The sequence below is a fragment of the Mytilus trossulus genome, chromosome 12, assembly GCF_036588685.1.
Source record: "Mytilus trossulus isolate FHL-02 chromosome 12, PNRI_Mtr1.1.1.hap1, whole genome shotgun sequence".
NCBI lineage: Eukaryota > Metazoa > Mollusca > Bivalvia > Mytilida > Mytilidae > Mytilus > Mytilus trossulus.
In genome coordinates this window covers 8,618,376-8,632,094 of record NC_086384.1, presented here as the reverse complement: position 1 = coordinate 8,632,094, position 13,719 = coordinate 8,618,376, and the positions used below count along the sequence as shown (strand labels likewise).

The window sequence follows — 13,719 nt, the reverse complement described above, 5'->3', positions numbered from 1 at the left end:
GTTCTCACTAATGAGACACGCCCAATAAATGACCAATTGGGGTCACGAAAGGAGAGAAAAATCCACCAGCCAACTTTGAATTCTTCATAGGAAATTGCTTTACATCGAAACTCTTTAGATTTTACAATATGATACACTACAAAAAGTACAATAGACCTACAAACACTGTCCAATTCATGAACGTTAACAAAACGTTCATTATTTTATTTTTGAAATAGCGTTATTTAACATGAAATATTTAAATTTTTATATTGAATGTGAAACTAAGTGTTGTTGGCTCAGCGACGGATTGTCTTCGGACAGCCTCTATGTTAACAACTTGGTGTGATGTGTCATGACTAGTGTTTTCCTCTGGCGATTGTAGTTTCGTCTCTGTGCACGTGGTAGTTTTCTGCTTTTTGCCATACAAGATCTCTGATGACTCATTTTGTTGGAAGTTTGCTGTCCTTTTGTAACTACGAACAGCACTACTACGATGACCTAGAAAAAAATGTGTTATTTTTTAGTTAGAACTTGATATGAAAAAAAAAAGTGTTCACTATATATATGTAACGATTGCATATTTAGAAAAAAGGTAAAAAGAGCCTTTATCTAATCGATTATTTTTGAATTCTACAGAATGTTTTTGTTAATGTCTTCCACGCGAAAATTAACCTATTGACTCCTTTCAAAAAGTCTGTTTGGTTATCCTCATCAGTTCGGAATTTGATGTAATGTCTGACAGTTGAATAGTTTTAATAGTTTTGTATGATGTTCGAATTGTAAGTATACATTATAATTAATAGTTGCAGGACAATTTCAAGGACCACAATTTCGTGAGAAAAACCTTATCTAGTTTATGAGGTAAAATGGTTCGACCGTCCAGGCTATTTTTTCGTTTTCAAAGCAGCATCTAGTTATTCCGGGAGGAATTGTTATTTTTCACAGGCGGAATGGTTATTAACAACTTTTGCTAGTACGACCTATTTTTTTCGCCTTTTACCTTTATTACTGCTTTCGTTGTTCGGTTAAACTGTGGCCAAAACATTCATTTCAACCCCACCCCTGTTAATCTTAGCAATATGGTGAGCGGTTCTTCTCTTTTTTTGAATCGATAATATCGAGCTGTTTCTCTTTTGATGTATGAATATGTCAGTTCCGTAAAAGTATGTATCTTAGTACGTACCAGTTGTCTCACAAATAAGTTGTTCCTCAACTCCTGCCTGGTATAGTCGTGTTGCTGCCGAAGCCCTTAAGCTGTGGTTTGTTCGCTTGCCTTCCAGTCCAACTGCTGTACACAGTCTTTTCACAGTTTTTTGCAAGGTATTATGACCTACTGGGACTTTACAAAACCACTGGTCTGTTGTAAAGTTGACAAGCGGTTTAAAATAGAATGCATCGATTTCATCTTTAGGACTGTAAATTAAAAAAAACATAATACAATAGTAAAGAGGGGCAGATCAATGAGTAATTAAATAAATAAAGAATTCTTTTTGTAAAAGTATTTCATATATTAATCGACTAGTCTTACTGTAATAAAGAGGGAGGGCCAATTTGCCGGAGATATGTTTCGTTTGTTACAAACTTGTTCATGGCAATTTCTTTGTTTCTTTTTTTTAGAGATAAAGTAAAATTTGCCTTACACATGTTACATAGTTTATACGTTATCAGTTTTTTTTTGTAGAAAAAAAATAAAAACAATTAACATACATCTTTAAAGTGGGACTTTTCGGAAACTATAAGAGATAACTTGAATGTAACAAAGGAAACTATTCGCATAGAGATATTTCTGGTCTTACATTTGAATAATCAGACATGACACCCTTTTCATACACTGGAAATCCGCTTACATTTGTGTAACATGAAAAATCGTAAACATAAAAGACGGTAAGCGCCTCGAAGGCTGACGTCAAAAACAGGACGCCTCATTCGATGCAATAATAGATCCGAATTGAAAAGATTAAGACATTGAAATATTTAAATGACACCCTCTTCATTCTGTACTTATTTTCCCTAAAAAACATAATTTGTCTGTTGCTTCGTGTCCAGTGGCAAATATTTCATGCATTTTAAGGACAACTTTAACACAGATTTGTTGACTCAGATAAAGTAAAGTGTTGATTCTTGTTTTGATATATACAAAAAAACTAATTGTGCTATTGTATTACATGTAACATACCATAAGCGTTTGTACTTTTCAAAAAGACTAACAATACATCGGTCTGGGTATTCTATATTTTCATACGCCTTTACAGTCTTTGGTATATACTTTTTGTCTTTCATGCCTCCAGAATTTGTTTTGGATATGTCTTCTTTGTATAGAATATATCTTTTGTTTAAATCTGAATCAATGAATGGCCCAGTTATCTGTGGATTTTTGTTCAATCTCAAATTACGATGTTCTTTACCGCCACGTAATGCAAAATGTATACCATTTAAATAAACCATGGTGTCCAACAGCTTTGGGGGATTATCCGACCCTATGACTGCTCTCTCCCACAAAATGTTTTCCTCAAGACTTGAAATGGGTTCTGCCCTTCTTCGACTGGCGGCACCTAACCCCTCTGCGGATCTTTTTTTCATCATAGAGTCCAGTACTTTGCGGCACTTGACATAAGTAGGTTGTGTAAGCAGATTTACGGCCGGATCATTCAATCTGATTTGTCCTTGTATAGCCACAAACAACTGGTACAAGGACGCTGATGGGTAGTCATTTCCATCGGTCTTCTTAGCTTCAGCTAGGAAATACTGCAATGCTGTGTCCCTCATGCATGGTTCCATTTCTGTGATACTCTGTGTAAGTGCTTCGACTGGGATTGGTAAATTGTCGCTAACTGGGCGAGCCCTCCTCTCCTTTTGCCAATTACTGAAAACGTTATATCCCCATTTATAATGACATCGCGTCGATTGAGGAATTGCTGACTCTATTAAATTCGAAATTTCTTCAGGGGTCACGGGTAGTTTATGTCTATACCCTGCACTATTTGCATCATTTGCCTCACTACGATTTGAGGTTGAATCAGTTTCTAAAATAAAAAAAAAAATACAATTTTATAGGTTCGTAAAAAAATGTTGTATATCATATGTCATGAAAAATCGCATTTTAACTAGTTTTTAGTTCAAAGTTCATTGTAACAGTTGAATTAGGTTTACAGAGAACCATCTAATATTAATTTTGAAATTTATTTTATTCTTGAAATACCGAATCTAACCGTGCTTTCAGATTTTTAATTTCGGGGTCTTCAAATTGGTCAACATTAAGATTACAAGTGTCTAAAGTTTGACTAATTCGAAAAAAATGAATCTAAGGAGTTCTTTAATGGCTGAATGCAACCGTATATTAAGGTGTTATTTTACTTTAGGACTGTTTTTTACGTTAACGTCCAAAGGGTCCAAAGCTAAACTTCATGGGGTTCATTGGTATGGCAAATCCAGCGATGTATTTAGAGTTTTGTTTTTGGGTCAAGCTCTCAAGTTCGTACAAATTTGGGTCTAAAATAAAGCTTTGTTTAATTTCAGCACAACTTGTTATCAAATTGGACCACATAGAGGTACAAAGGATCCAAGATTGAATACATTCGTTATTGTTAAAATTTTATAAAAATATCTATCGTTTTCTCCCTACCCAGGCCAGTTAACCCCTATTACTTTTCATAATGAGGACCAGTCATTGTTATTGAATCTTACGCAGCTTGATTTATTATAAGTTAACCTTTAAACTGTTTATTATTTTTTCATGTATTTGTATTGATTAAAAAAATCAAAGTACTGAAGTACTGAACATCGGATGGCCGCAAGTTCTTGTGGATGGTCAAAAGCACTTGTCATAGAAAAAAAATCAAATCTCTATACCTGAAACTGAGGTTAATTAACAGAATTTTTTTTTCTGGTACAAGTTCGTGTGTGGATGATGAATAAATGATAGGCTGGTTTGTTTTATAGTAATATACCAGTTATATGTACATTGTATATATAATTTTCATCCATTTGTATATATCATTCTATTCTGCTATTGTGATAAAATTGCAGTGCAAGTGCATGGTGGACATTCTTCTGTAAAAAAATATTTTCTTAAAAGATTGGCTATGAGTAGGCGTCCTATTTCCCCGCAAAAACAATTACAGAGTTACCGGTCCTTGCCGGGATTGTCGCAAAACGTTCTTGAGATATTCTTCTGCATGCATTAACACATTTTTTCGGTACGTGTGCATAGATATTATCAATGATTTTTTTAATTATGTTATAGGGTTATTGCATGAATATTGGGGATCATTGTCCCGAGTAGAACTTTATATTGCACGAACTTGCGAGTGCAATATATGTTCTACGAGGGACAATATTCCCCAATATTCATGCAATAACCCTTTCATTGTATAGCAATATAATATTTGAAAGTAAAACTCCGTTTAAACTAAGATTTTGTCGTTGATGACGTCATGAATTTTGAAGATTTATTGCACTAGTGCAATTATATTAGAATTTATTGCACGCTAACTTTTGGTTACTTTCTGTGGGGAATATGATATTGCTATACAATAAATGTATATCTCGAACGACAAAACATTTTCAAATTATCAATTTATGTTCTAAACCAAAATATTTTTATCAGTATTCATTGAAAATATGTATTTATAACAAACGATACGAATTGTTAGTTTGAACAAATTACTATTAGCGTATTTATCATATTTATAGATAGGTTACAATCCAAAACCAAAGTTACAGGCGCGGGAGTTGGAACCCCTCCTTTTTTTCGACGATCAATGCATTTCAATTGGGACCTATAGTTGACCCCCCTTTTTCCTGGGTAAGAAACCCCCCTTTTTAAAATGTCTAGATCCGCCCCTGAGTTACGTGAGCAAATTTATGCGATACATGTAGTAAACAAAAATACATTGGAATGACCTTAAGGTCATCTCAATGTAAAAATGCATGAATGTGTACAGTTTCTTTAATACCATTGAAACTGGCCACTGGACTAGTCCGTGTCACTTTTTTTTATCAATTAAACTAAAGGTATGACATTGTTATAAACTTCCTCTTAATTTATTGTCACAAAATGCTCCACGTGTAGAGTAGATAAAAAATATATATTGCCTATTCCGGAGAACAAATAGAAAGTTTACAAAGAGGGGCATGAAGTTTTACCTCAAGCTCGTCCGTTCGTCCGTCCGTCCGTCCGTATAAATATGCTATGAAATTTATACAAAATTCTTATTACCACGAAGCAATGATAAATTTGCATTTTGGTTGCTTCACTTATACACTGGTTCCGAGTTTTGTCCCTTTACGAAAGGACAGTAAGCAAATTGACTGGGTTTCTATATATATTCTGGAATTTTTAAAATCTCATGATGTGTTCTCGATCCCGTATTTTGAACGGAAGTAAAAATAATAAACCAATCAAACAATCCTATATTCGCCAAAAGAAATCTACCACGGTTATTGAGAACAGAACTTTTACCAATATACTAGTAGTAAATTGATTGAATGGAAGTCTATATATTGAACAACCGTGCATATCAAAGAATGTGCATCAACTTAATTTGTGATTATCTTAATATTGAAGATTTACGAGGATATGGTTGGTTGATGGTTGCTGAACGTCCAGTGGCAAATATTTCATGCATATTCAGGACGATACGAGGATATGAGAATTCGAAGCCACTGTTCCGATTATATATATTAATACTAAAATGCAAGACTTCAGATTCAAATAAATGTACCTGTTATTGATGAATTGTTGGAAGCATCTGTATCTGTCTTTTCTACGGTAGTCTCCTCCTCAGACAAATTAAGAAAGTCAAGACCTTCATGGTGCGAAAAAAATCCATAATCAACCAATTCCTCGTTTTCAAAGGCCTGAGAGAATTTATTTTGTGTAAGAAAAACATCCTCATCGCCGAGATCCATAATTACAAATGCCAAAAATGCATTTTCTAGCACGGTATAAATTCACACGCTAAATCACGTGAATTTTCAAAGACTTAGTATGGATTGAGGTCTGATATAGGTTTTTATATTAGGTGCAAATAAAAAAAAGTACCTTCAATAGTATATTCACATCTTAAGGACGTAGCTTTTTTTCAAAATAAAAAGGTGAAACCATGTATTTTCATTATTTCTTTAATAAACATAAAACAACATTATTTTCTTAAGGAAGAAGCTTAAAATATTATAATTTCTGTACGTTGGTGTCCGTTTTTATCTATTCTTTATTTCATAATCACATATGTATTGTATTGTGAACACTTTTAATTGCCATATATAGAAAGCACTGACAAATGAATTTTACTTAAATTATAGAATCGCCCGCAAAAGGGAAAGAAGGTGTTTGTATTTATTAACAAATAAGCTATTTCGGGATTTTTTTAAATGGTTTGTAAGTTAGTAAAAGTTCAATTATAAGTTAATATTGAAATTAAAAGACCTACGAACCAAAAGGGGCATTAAAATCCCCTCGCCCTTCGGGCTCGTGGATCTTAACACCCCTTTTGGTTCGTAGGTCTTTTAATTTCAATATTAACTTATAATTGAACTTTTACTATTACATAAATGGTATAATCTAATTCTGCCTCTAACAAACATCTCTAAAGAAACAGTAGTTTATGGATCCAATCCTATAGAATTTTTGGTTGTATCATTTTCAATACATTAACGCACAAGAATAAGACAAACAAATCTGATATTAAGGTATATACACATTTTTTATATTGCTGATTTTGTTGTGCATGATGCACCACCCTCCTGAGAATATATGTCTTGAAAACATTGCTATTTCAGTGAACTTAGAAATGTTGTTTAATTCCAAATGTCAAGCTAAACATTTATATATTTATCTTTTAAATGGCTTAAAGAGTACAGTTGTCTTTCTTTGAAAGCAGTTTTGGTGTATACTGTTAACCAACTTAATTTTGCGAGCGATTTATTTTTGCGACTTTTACGAATAGAAAAAAGGCGCGAAATTTAAATCATCGCCAATCTGCATAACTTGGATCTTAACTTATCTAAACACCTCTAGTAAATTAGGAATTTGCGAAATTAAATATCCGCGAAATGGACTAAATTAAGTATCCCCTAATATAAGATGGTTTACAGTAACTGAATTACATTTTTTAACTTGTGAAATTTCTACCTTCAATACCTCTTAATAATAAAAATGTAGGTGCGTGTGTGTGTGTTTGTAAATATTTAACTGATTTGTCTTTCAAGTATTGTAAGTAGTTATCAAGATTTTATGGTGCATAATTTGTTTTCCCAAATGGTAGAAATTGTTTAGTTTGACATTTTATATTATATATAAAGATTAATAGCTGGGAAATCAGTTAAATATTTATAAAAGAAATGTTTTTATTGAACGACTTTTTTTTTTTTTATTTGACATTACATCAGCTTCAAAACAGACATAAATAGATACTTTTAATTTATAGTACAGATTTTAGTGATGATAGATAGACAGATAAAGACGACAACCTACCTTGACTACACATGAGGGTCTTGCACTGTTGGCAAATAGATATGTCTTTATAACACTCATCTTTTGTAGAATATTATTGTATTTGATGCCTTATTGTTTCAAATCTCCGCTTCACCCTAGCTTGTATCTACATGTCTAAAGTGAATATGTTCCAATATGTAGCTTACACTCTCACCTTAATTTCTAATAAGTTCACCAGCTCAAATAATGAAAAAATGCATGCCCTCAGTCCAAGGATCCGGAATTTTTTTCACCTAATTTCGGTCATATTGAATGTTGGTGTCCCTTTTCAAACAAAGATTGTCAAAATCTCACTACTGAAAGATTATGCTCATACTCGTAGCATCAACGAAGTTGAGGGCACCGCACACAACATATGCTTTGAATAAAAGTTTTAAATTTCATCCATATTTTTTTAAGCTTTTTAGTTTTACTAACGAAGCAGACAATTGAAGATCTAACAGTATTATTAACATCTATGCAAAACTGAATGAAATAAAACATAACGAAAACTTATGGTGCTTAGATTATGATTTAATGTGTATTTATGTGTGTGTGGTTTTTTTTAACACTATTTTGATAAGATCATTATGTTAACTATTTCCCATGTGTGACTTATATTATTAATCATTACAACTTAGGGACCAAACAGCCTTTATGTATGTTAAGAGTTTTTATGCCCCACCTACAATAGTAGAGGGGCATTCTGTTTTCTGGTCTGTGCGTCCGTTCGTCCGTCTGTCCGTCTGTTACACTTCAGGTTAAAGTTTTTGGTCAAGGTAGTTTTTGATTAAGGTGAAGTCCAATCAACTTGAAACTTAGTATGCATGTTCCCTTTGATAAGATCATTCTAATTGTAATGCCAAATTAGAGAATTTATTCCAATTTCACGGTCCAGTAAACATAGAAAATGATAGTGCGAGTGGGGCATCCGTGTACTGTGGACACATTCTTGTTCTAGAAAGTTTTAAAGTGAATGTTTTTAATTTTTCTTGTAAAGACATCAGTTAACATTATATAATGAAAAATAAGGAGATGTGGTATGATTGTATTTTATGTGCAAATCATTTTTAAATGAATAGCCAGTTGTAAAGTTATTTCAGCTTTTTGTTTTGTTTTTATGCCCCACCTACGTTAGTCCATGCCCCACTACAATATTAGAGGGGCATTATGTTTTCTGGTCTGTGGCTCCATTCGTCTGTGCATCCGTTCCGGGTAAAGTTTTTGGTCAAGGTAGTTTTTAAGGAAGCTGAAGTCCAATCAACTTGAAACTTAGTATATATGTTCCCTATAGTATAATCTTTCTAATTTTAATGCCAAATTAGATTTTACCAAATTTCACTGTCCATGGAACATGGAAAAGGATAGTGTGAGTGGGGCATCTGTGTACTTTGGACACATTCTTGTTTTCGTAATATATTTTTTATCATTTGAATTGATTAATTCACTAAAAACAAACCAAATTTAGCACTTGTATATTGTGAATTATGTTCGGTAAATTTTAGATATGCTAATATAAATCATGTCTGTAAGTTGAAAATTATGTGACAAATTTAATCTTAAATTTGTCACATAGTTTACTTTTAGCAACTTTTCTCAAAATAAGACTTAATGAGTTATGATGCATTTGTCTGTGCATTGATCAAATGTGTTTATATATGTTATCCAATTAGAGTAACTGGGCATTGTATTACAAATTGTTTTATGTTAAAAAAATAAATGTTAAAAATTGTTTTTAATATAAATAATGACTTCTTCCCCTGATAAAACTGTTATTATTTATGTTTAAAAGATGTAACATACACATTAAGGTGTGAAAATTTTTGTTTTAAGTGCTGGAAAATGTTTGAAAGTTAATTTTACATCATGGAGACCAATTTGACAATTAATTATTTATGCAGTATTTTTTTTCTTCAGAATATATGTAAAAGTATTTCATAGATATCATATCAAGAAGCATTGATTTATATGTAATTAAGAGAGTTTTTTGTGAGTGAGATATTTATTGTAACTATGTCCTGTAATGCAGGATAAATTATGTCTTTAATTGTGTTCGCTGTGCTTTCTGTTTTCAATAAATGGTTATTGTTTTAATTTGTGTTTAATTTATTTCCGCCTCACCAATTACTGTAGGAAGAGCTATATAGTTACCAGCTTGTCCTTTGTCCATCTTAATTTTGTCTGCTCTATAACTTAATACCCCTACATACCAATGAGTGAACAAAATTATAGTAACCCATGGTTAATATATACATTTTGCAGAGAAGGCCAGAGACATATATGTCTTAAGAGTTGGTCTACCAATGAAATGGACCGAAATTTAGACTGCAATTTTAAAAGGAGGACATGTAACATACTGAAATCTTGCTTGCAGAAGGTCACTTATGGACATAAAAAAGATTTTCTCAAAAGGTGCTTTGCAATCCCTCTACACAAGACTTTGTAGTTAATGTCCCAATTCTGACATGATGTGGCCATGTACTTATACATCCCGCAATGCCAAACTAACAACCCTCTAAAAATATGTTTTACCACCTGATTAATTATAATAAAAAAAGATGTGGTATGATCGGCAATTAGTCAACTGTCCACAAAAGACCAAAATGACACAGACATTAACAACTATAGGTCACGGTACGGCCTTCAACAATGAGCACAGCCCATACTGCATAGTTAGCTATAAAAGGCCCTGATAAAACAATGTAAAACAATTTAAACAAAGAAACAAAAGGCCTTAATTATATAAAAAAAAAGGAACGAAAAAAAAATATGTTACACAAAAACAAACCACTTACACTGAATTACAAACTCCTGACTTGGGACAGACACACACATAAATAATGTGGCGGGTCAAACATGTTAGCGGGATCCCAACCCTCTCCCTAACCTGGGACAGTGGTATAACAGTACAACATATTTAAGAATGAACTATAAAAATCAGTTGAAAAAGGCTTAACTCATCAGATGGACCAAAATACAAGTAGTTCAGAAATGAGAAAATATTTTTGTTATTGATTAAATGAAGGAAACATACTGTTATCTCGTGATTAAAAATCCAAGAGTCTAGTTTCTACGTTTTTAATGTACCATTAGTAATAGGTCAACTGTATTTCTTGTTTAAAATATTGTTTATGTGATAAGATTTATCTGACCTTGACCTCATTGTCATATAACTTTAGAGATATTAAGTGTATGTGATACTTTTAGTAAAACTTTTATCTTTAAGACTTTCAACATAAAGTAAATGGTCAGTAAAGCAGGTGTGACATTTCAGCTGTGCACTATTGTTTTTATACACATGAACTGTGTGTCAGTTTTCAAGCAAAAGCCTCTTCCAGAATTTATATTGCTGAAAGTCAAGAGCAAGAACAAATCACTGTTTGGCCTTCAACAATGAGCAAAACCTGTACCCCATATCCATAAATGAAAGGATCTGAGAGAAAAAAAATGTACTTCAAATCAAACAAGAAAACTGTAAGCCTGATATAGATATAAAAAAAACAATAAACAAAATAAAAAAATGATATACAACATCCACTGAATTACAGAATCCTGACTTGGTACAAACACATACAGAATGTAGCAGGGTTAAACATGTAAGCGGTAGCCCAACCCTCTCATAATTAGGAACAGGGATGTAACAGTACAGCATATGAATAACCTGTACATATGATCAGTTGATAAGGGTTAAGTCATCTGGTCACTAAAAACACAGACAGGACGTGCTATGGCATTATAACATCCCTGCAAAGATCAGACATTAAATGTCTGGTCGTATTCGAAGTTACTGACAATGTGTTCACGCAAACTGAAATAACAACAGTTTATTCATAAAAAAATATCAAATATCTGAGACTGAAGTATTAATCAGCAAACATCTAACATACATCGGGTTTAGTTTGAAGTCGTCACTTGAACTGTCATTGAATTTAATGCTGCTATATGTTTTCAATAGATGACATATGTTGAAGAAATATATGGAACAATGGTACAACACATTGGCGGATCCGGGGGTTGGAACCCCCCTTTTTTGGCCGATCAATGCATTTGAATGGGGACATATAGTTGGGACCCCCTTTTGTCCTGGGTTGGGACCCCCCCCTTTTTTTTTAAATGGCAGGATCCGCTTCTGCAACATACATTATCATATAGCATTGATAAATCTGGATTTTTATTTCTCAAAAATAAGCAAATTATATTGTATCTTGAAGCAGGAACATATATATAGATATACTGTTCCCAGCATGAAGATATCGTTGAGACATGTGAAAAAAATCGATTTACTCAGATGACATGACATATTGAACTATAATAGGCTCTTTATATTTACGAAAATAAAAATGATTATATCAAATGAAGGTAAATTGAAAAAATAATCATTTTCCCCCATTGAGGGTCGACCTTTACAAGGGATTATATCGGAGACTACTATAACACAATATTATAACAGTCTCATATTTTATATATAACCACAGCAGCTTTTTCATTGAATATCAAAGCTAGATGATTCGAAGTAGGTTAACTTGAAGGCCAATAATAAATTCAATATTAATCTAAAAAAAAATCCTTTTTATGCAAAGGTGAAATGTTGATTTTTGTTTCAGTTGAACATGAACATGTTGAACATGTAAGTAAATACACTATTTTGACTGCAATTTGAATTTGAGAAATTACATGTCATTTAATTTTCGAATACGTTTGATCAAGTCCGATATTTATAGAAAAACTATATGGTTATCTGCCTTTGCGCAGCAGTTTTCAAAATTTGTGAAAGCGTATCCTATATGAGAGATAACATATTTATGATTTATTTGATATCGCTGTCTGTATGCTTATTTTTAAACTACAATTCTGAACGTTTGGCACCTCGGGGCCTGACATTTGTCTTTTTGTCGAGCATTCGACTTTAGTCGAAAAAGCGAGACTAAGCGATCCTACATTCCGTCGTCGTCGGTGTCGTCGGCGGCGTCAACAAATATTCACTCTGTGGTTAAAGTTTTTGAAATTTTAATAACTTTCTTAAACTATACTGGATTTCTACCAAACTTGGACAGAAGCTTGTTTATGATCATAAGATAGTATCCAGAAGTAAATTTTGTAAAAATAAAATTCCATTTTTTTCTGTATTTTACTTATAAATAGACTTAGTTTTTTTCTGCAGGGAAACATAACATTCACTCTGTGGTTAAAGTTTTTAGAATTTTAATAACTTTCTTTAACTATCCTGGGTTTGTACCAAACTTGGACAGAAGCTTGTTTATGATCATAAGATACATAGTATCCAGGAGTAAATTTTGTAAAAATATAAATCCATTTTTTCCGTATTTTACTTTTAAATGGACTTAGTTTTTCTGCGGGGAAACATCACATTCACTCTGTGGTTAAAGTTTTTAAAATTTTAATAACTTTCTTAAACTATCCTGGGTGTGTACCAAACTTGGACAGAAGCTTATTTATGATCATAATAGTATCCAGAAGTAAATTTTGTAATTAGATAACTCCATTTTTTCTGTATTTTATTTTTAAATGGACTTAGATTTTCTTTAAGTTAACATTACATACAGTTTGCAGTTAAAGTTTTCAAAACATTCATTAGATTTATTAACTATCCTAGATTTTTACCAAGCTTAGACAGAAGCTTCTTACAAGCATAAGATTGTATCAAGAGGAAAATTTTTATTGATTTTTTTCCTCATTTTTGTTGAGTCTGCGATTTACAGCAAAAGTAGGCGAGACACTGGGTTCCGCGGAACCCTTACACATTTTTAAAATTACCAATTGTTCTTAAAGTTACCGTGACTATAAAGGGAGATGGAGGAACATTTACTTTAAACGATTTATCTTTTGAATTTTTATTCTTCTTCTTTTAATTTGTGTGACACCATTTTAACGTTCTGCTTGTAAATTCCCCGGACCATACGCGTTGGTTTGAGGCATTTGAGTTAACACACAGATGGTCATGACAATACGTGTTACTGTATGGTCCAAATACTCATATGGTCCGGAATATATACATATATACCACACCACGTTGTAAATGTTAATCAGCAATTCGTATGGATATAATATGATTATGTTTAACTTGCATGCAGATATTTTCAGAAGTTAATAAAGAGAAGTTTTGATAAAAGAAACAAATTGTTAATATGAAAATGCCATTATCATATAACATTTATATACATTTAAATGATTTATGTAAATATACATTCGACTCATCTTATTTAATCCGTATTTTATTTTAAAGGTGCGATACGTTCAACAAA

General features: G+C 32.4%; 1 protein-coding gene across 1 annotated transcript; it reads right to left on the bottom strand.

Annotated features, from left to right (window-relative positions):
- Window positions 1–238: 238 nt before the first annotated feature.
- Window positions 239–5,892, bottom strand: LOC134693638 (uncharacterized). The gene is made up of 4 exons (XM_063554479.1): window positions 5,706–5,892; window positions 2,159–3,005; window positions 1,166–1,395; window positions 239–480 (listed from the first exon to the last, which is right to left on the bottom strand). Exons 1-4 carry the CDS (start codon window positions 5,890–5,892, stop codon window positions 239–241), a joined length of 1,506 nt encoding a protein of 501 aa, XP_063410549.1.
- Between the last annotated feature and the right edge of the window lie 7,827 nt (window positions 5,893–13,719).

Coding starts and splice junctions, on each gene's coding strand:
- LOC134693638 (XM_063554479.1), bottom strand. CDS start 5,892: ATGGATCTCGGCGATGAGGATGTTTTTCTTACACAAAATAAATTCTCT. Junction 3,006..5,705: donor CAACAATTCATCAATAACAG/GTACATTTATTT, acceptor TTTTTATTTTAG/AAACTGATTCAACCTCAAAT. Junction 481..1,165: donor ACTTATTTGTGAGACAACTG/GTACGTACTAAG, acceptor ATTTTTTTCTAG/GTCATCGTAGTAGTGCTGTT.